General features: G+C 41.4%; 1 protein-coding gene across 1 annotated transcript; it reads left to right on the top strand.

Annotated features, from left to right (window-relative positions):
- Nucleotides 1-2,737: 2,737 nt before the first annotated feature.
- LOC111832389 lies at nt 2,738-3,849 on the top strand. The gene is made up of 2 exons (XM_023788696.1): nt 2,738-3,407; nt 3,566-3,849. Exons 1-2 carry the CDS (start codon nt 2,738-2,740, stop codon nt 3,847-3,849), a joined length of 954 nt encoding a protein of 317 aa, XP_023644464.1.
- The last annotated feature ends 2,160 nt before the right edge of the window (nt 3,850-6,009 follow it).

Below are 6,009 nucleotides of genomic sequence, written 5' to 3' on the forward strand. Positions count from 1 at the left end.
TGCATGAATTACCTCATCCACGGTGCTTACATTCCGCCGTTGCAACTCTTGCTTCGCCCATCCTTGGAGTCCATCAATGAAATGGAACACCAAGTCTTGATCGGACAAATTTAGGATTTTCAACATGAGGGTAGTGAAGTCCTTCACATAGTCTTGCATCACACCCCTTTGGCAAAGCTCTCTTAGCTTCCTCCATGCCTCATACACCACATTTTCAGGGTAGAATTGGCGCTTGAGCTCCTTCTTGAACTCTTCCCAAGTGTCTATCCGACATGTTCCCCGCTCAATGTCCGCATGACGCCTCCGCCACCATAACATTGCCGTATCGGTAAGGTACGACATGTCAGCTTTTATCTTTGCAGTCTTGTCTCCGAGCCCGAGATTGTCAAAGTACTGCTCCATTTGCCACAAGAAATTCTCAACTTCTTTGGCATCCCGTACCCCATCAAATCGGGATGGTCTCGGATAATCAACTCTAGCCGAACTTGAATTGCTTGTCCCCCCACCGACAACAGCCTTCTTGGACAAGGTAAGGTCTTCTTGCATCGCCTCGATGCTCACCTACAATGCTTGAACCTTCCCATCATCTTCTCTTCCAGTCGGACGAATTGACTCTCATTTCCCCCCCCACGTTCTCCTTGACTCCACCGAGCTCGGAGAACACAGTTTTTTCGAGTTCGGAGGCCAAGTACTCGACACGCCCGACCCTCTCCCCCAACTCGTTCACCACAACAACCAGAGACCCAACCTTATCGCGAACCCTGCTCTTCTCGCGCTTACTCGCCTTCCTCGGAGCTTGGACATCAGCAGTCTCCGTGACCAGGTTGATGTCCTCTCCGTCAACAACGACGTTTTCATCACGACCCACCATCTTTCATTAACTTCCTTGTCTTCGAATGAACTTGGCCCTGAATTAAATGCATGTATGAAACTTATAAATTTGCAAAGATAGTATTTGCAACGAAAGTTAATTTATTATAATTTTGTGATTTGAGCTTAAGAACGGTGCTTTATAAATCCTGACAATTATTTATTTGCAATTCTAAGAATATTCGTAGGCCTAGCGTTTCCTCATTATTGTTTTAAAACCAATCATTAATTTAATTTGCTGTTTTTATTTAATTTTAAACCTGCTTGCTTAGGTTAATTTAATACCAATTATTTATTGTGTAATCGTTGAGTCTCTGTGGATTTGATCTCTAAGTATTACCGTAATCTCTTAATTGAGAGAGTAGCTCAGGGCAAGTTTGAGCCGATCAAATTTTGGCGCCGCTGCCGGGGACTCAATTTTGATTACCATTAGATTAAGGTTACACGTTTAGTCTAAGTTTCTTTTTATTTTATTTTGTTACTTACACTTTTCTTTTCTTTTTGGTGTTTCAGGTTTATGCCTAATACCAGAAGCCAACAGAACAAAGAGTTAGTTGATCTCAACAATTTAGAACTAGCGGGTTTAGAAAGAGGAAATCGAAAAGCTAGGAAGAAGGCAGCAATGGCACCACCAATGATTCTGATTCAAGATGCTCTCAGAGATGGAGATGGCCATGTGAGAAATGCACAAGGGCAGAAACTGAATGCTGACGGGACCGTGATTCCTGAAACACTCGTCGTTGGTGTCAATCGACACCAAGCCGCAACAGACAATGCACAATTGGCTTTGAATGCTAAAGCAGTGGATGAGAACCTGTACACTTGAAGAATACAATAGGCCTGCTCTGTTTTATTCTAACCACTCTGCTATACGTCCTTCTACATTTCAGAGGAACAACTTTGAGCTCAAGCCTGGGTACTACACTCTTGTAGGACAACACCCCTTCCATGGCCACACTAATGAGCATCCGATGGACCATATTGAGAAGTTTGAAGATCTGGTATCTAGCATCAAGGCTGATGGAGGATCTTTGGATTTTCTGCTCTGTAAACTTTTCCAGCAGTCTTTAGCTGGAGAAGCACTATCTTGGCTCAAAGATTTGAAGCGTGCATCTCTTACGTGCTGGAATGATGTAAAGGTTGAGTTCTTGAAGATTTCTTGAATGATGTAAAGGTTGAGTTCTTAAATGGTGTAAAGGTTGAGTTCTTAAACATAAAGGATGCGAGGTCAGAGGAGTTGCGAAAAAAGATTTCTACCTTTTCTCAAGGGATCTCAGAGGCTTTTATGGCTGCTTGGGTGCGCTTTAAGGGGTATCAGAGAGATTTTCAACACCATGGGTATGACAAATTTCAGCTTTTGGGCATTTTCTATAGATTATTGGATTGGAGGTACCAGATGGCTTTAGATGCTGCTAGCAATGGCAACTACAATACAAGTTCTCCAGCTTAAGCCACCAAACAGATTGATAATTTAGCTTCCAGCAACAGCACTAAAGTTGCTGATTTTGAGAGGAAGAAGCTAACTCAAAACATGGATGGGATTCAACTTGCTAATGTTAAGGCCAAGCTCGATTCTGTGCATAACATTCTTGTTGCCAAAAAGACTGCTAAGTTTGCTACTGAGGTTGAAGCTATTAAACCATGTGCGGATGAAGAAGAAGGCGTGAACTACGTCAATGGAGCTGGATATTTGGGTCAGAAGTTTGGTAACACACATGGGAACATGTATAACAATGGGTATGGTCATAAAGGCACCAGCAGTTTCGTCAGAACCTATGGAAATTCTTTTTACTAGTCACCTCCCTCTCCATCTGTAGATACTGAGACGAAGTCAATGCTAGAACATATTCTAGCGGGTCAGCAGAACATGACAGTGGATTTCAACGGGAAGATGGATGCCATGTACACTGACTTGAATGGCAAAATCGAAGCCCTGAGCACTTATACCAATAAGTTAGAAACTCTTGCTGCACGGACTTTTGGAGTTGTGAAGAAACGAGAAGGGTGTAATGTCATTTTGATTAGAGATGGAGATAATGTGTGGGAGGAGGAAACAAGTGAAGATGATGAAACCGCACTTGCACAGCAGATGTCGCTCAACACTATCTCAAGGGGTCGATCGACACTGACACCAGTTCTCATGGATTCGGCTCCTGATGGACCAATATCGACTGCGATCGACACCACCGTATCAACACCAGATCACAGTGTCGATCGACACCTTCCCTGTGGCGATCGACACCCCTTACAGACAGAACCAGATTTTCTTGAAACTCTGCGACCATCTACAGAAAAGATCTACAAGCCTAAGGTTCCTTTTCCAAGGCCTAGGAAGTCTAAACAGGAGATGGAGGAACCTCGATTCAAGGCAATGATGGCAAAGGTGATAAATGAGATACGTTTAGATCATGCATATCGGGATTCACCTATGCTTAAGCGATGTGTTAAGAGGATGGTCCAAAATGACGTGAGCCCTGAGGAAGGAGCTTTGCTGGCTAGAGACATGGGTGCCATCTTCTTGAAACAGACCCCACAGAGTAAGAAAGAAAAGAAGAAGAAAGTGTTTGTTTATGAAAAGTTAGTGTCATGATTTAGAGCAGGATTCTAGAGAAGTTACCTGATCCAGGAAGTTTCGTGCTCGACTGATCTATCTTCACCGAAAGATTTCCTCACTCTCTATGTGATCTTGGCTCAGGTATCAACTTGATACCATACTCTGTTGCTGTGAGACTTGGGATGACAGATTTCAAGCTGACTAGGATCTCTCTTATCCTAGCTAATAAGTCCAAAAGAATTCCCGAAGGTGTTTTAGAGGATGTTCTAATAAGGATTGGTGAATGCATAATTCTTATAGACTTTTTGGTTTTTAAGTATAGCGAAGAACCTTTGAATCCTCTTATCCTTGGGAGATCTTTCTTAGCTACCGCTGGTGCTCTTATAGATGTTTTAGAAAGGAATGATTGGACTGCATGTGGGTGATTTGGTCATGAACTTTGATATGGACAAGTTGAGGCGAGCACCTACTATTGATGGCCAGACTTTTTCTGTAGAGGAAGCCATGGATGACTAGGCAGTCAAAGAGTATTCAGAAGACATTATTGCTAATGACCAGAGCGAGGTTCTATCTACTGACAAGTTGCTGGAGGATGACATTTTTGTGCTAGAGATGAGGATCGCTGAGACGAATTGCATAAAAAGTGCAGAAACACGAGCAGCAGGCTCAGTGTCGAGCGACACCATCTCTGTGTCGATCGACACCCCTCGTCACGACAGTCCAAACTTGCCAAAAATGGATGGGTTTTGGGTTGATCTTACTGCTGCAAGCTTGAGCCCTATTCTGAATCGGAAAGCTTCACCACCCATACTCCAGAGACCTCGAGAAAAGCAAAGGTACGCAACTTCTTACCCAAACCTTCTCATATCATCAATAAAACTTTCATAGGTACCAAGACTGTTTTGCAGTTAACCAAGCCATGACACTATCGTAGAGCGCTTGTTGGTTCTTTATATGATGTTGCAGGTAAAAGAAGTGTACCATCCAAAACAAGCGCTTAGTGGGAGGCAACCCACTTGTGAGTTTTTCTATTTCTTTTTCCTTTATTTTAGTTTTATTTTCTTTATTCGCCAATCTTAGACTTAGTAACACTTGAGACAGTGTTGTTTAAGTCTAGGGGAGGTAGTTACTAACATTTTTTATTCTTTTGGTGTTTTATCGAGTCAGTCTAAAATTTTTTTTTGTTTTATTGAGTCAAATTTTTGTAGGGAACTATGAACTCAGTCTAACGGTTTCTCTGATTTGGATTAACACTCTTATGACTCTTGATTATGCTTGATCTTAGAACCGAAGTTTGGAATGACTATGAGCTGTATCAACAATCCTGAAAGCCCTTATTCATTGGATATCCAGTTGATCTAACGTTGTCTCTAATTTTATCAGGACTTAATTGGACTTAATCTCTTACCTTGGGAGTTGGTATACGTTGGACTAGATTTCTTCGTCGAGCCGCGCAAGACACTGCACTTCTTCAAAGTATGATTCCTTCCTTCTCTCTTCCCTTCAACCTTTAAAAGAAATTGTGGAAAAGGCTTTAGGTAGAAGTGATATGAGGGATGTCTCGTAAACCCGTGCATACTTTGGATCTCTAGGATTCCAGAATAAAAAAAAGAGTTATAAAAAAAACATAAAAGAAGGAAAACAAAAGAAGAAAAAGGAATCGTTGAAAAACTAAAATGATACCCTAGTAGGGAGATATCGATTACCTTAGAAGTGAGAAAAGGGAGAAGAAGTGAAATCATACGAAGAATGTCTTGGTATGAGAAGAGTCCACGTGCCATTGATCAATATTCCCTCGGTAAGAATTCATCTTTACTTGTGTTAACTTATGTAAAGAGATGACAATGGAGAGACTGGAGATTCCTAAGGATTGTGGGATTAGAGTAAGGAATGTTGGTGCTTCTCATAGGCAAAGTACATAAAGTAAGTTCTAGAGTCAAGGCGATGAAGAGTGGAAAGAAGAGTTTCCTGCAGTTGAGTGAGTTCCCGCGTTTTCAAACTTCTTTCACAGTTTAAGTTTCTGTTTTGCTTGAGGGCAAGCAAAGGCTAAGTTTGGAGGAGTTGACATATCATGGTTTTTATGGGTTTTTGGCCATGCTATAAGTCTTATTTATATAGCTTTTATAGTGTTTTCGAGTCTTTTTGAGTCATTTCAAGATTAGGAGCTATTTGGCATGGATTTGTGATTTTTGGAGCATTTGGGAGCATTTGGAGAAGATGTGCCGAAAGAAGATACCAGGTGAGCATATTTGGTGTGAGTGTCGATCGACACAACACATGGTGTCGATCGACTCCAATATCTGACGGCAATTGAATTCCGCGTTTTATTGAAGTTTAGTAGATTTGCAGATTCGGCCCAGAAGTTTTCCTTATTTTCAATTAAGCCCAGTTCGTGGTTTAGACATATATATTCAGTTTTTAGGGTTTTGTTAAGACTTACGCTTTATCTTGGAGAGAGAGATTTGTAGAGAGCCTGGAGAGAAGAATCAAAACCTCCTTCAGAGAAGATTCAGAACTTCTTTACTTCTTCTATCACTTTCTTTCATGATATCTATTTTATTCATGATGTTTGTTTCATTCAGCAT

The sequence above is a fragment of the Capsella rubella genome, unplaced genomic scaffold, assembly GCF_000375325.1.
Source record: "Capsella rubella cultivar Monte Gargano unplaced genomic scaffold, Caprub1_0 scaffold_1, whole genome shotgun sequence".
NCBI lineage: Eukaryota > Viridiplantae > Streptophyta > Magnoliopsida > Brassicales > Brassicaceae > Capsella > Capsella rubella.

Bases quoted from the DNA above. Each gene is read 5' to 3' on its own strand.
- LOC111832389 (XM_023788696.1), top strand. From the start codon at position 2,738: ATGACAGTGGATTTCAACGGGAAGATGGATGCCATGTACACTGACTTG. The intron at 3,408-3,565 runs GTAAGAAAGAAA...ATCTTGGCTCAG, and splicing joins CTTGAAACAGACCCCACAGA to GTATCAACTTGATACCATAC.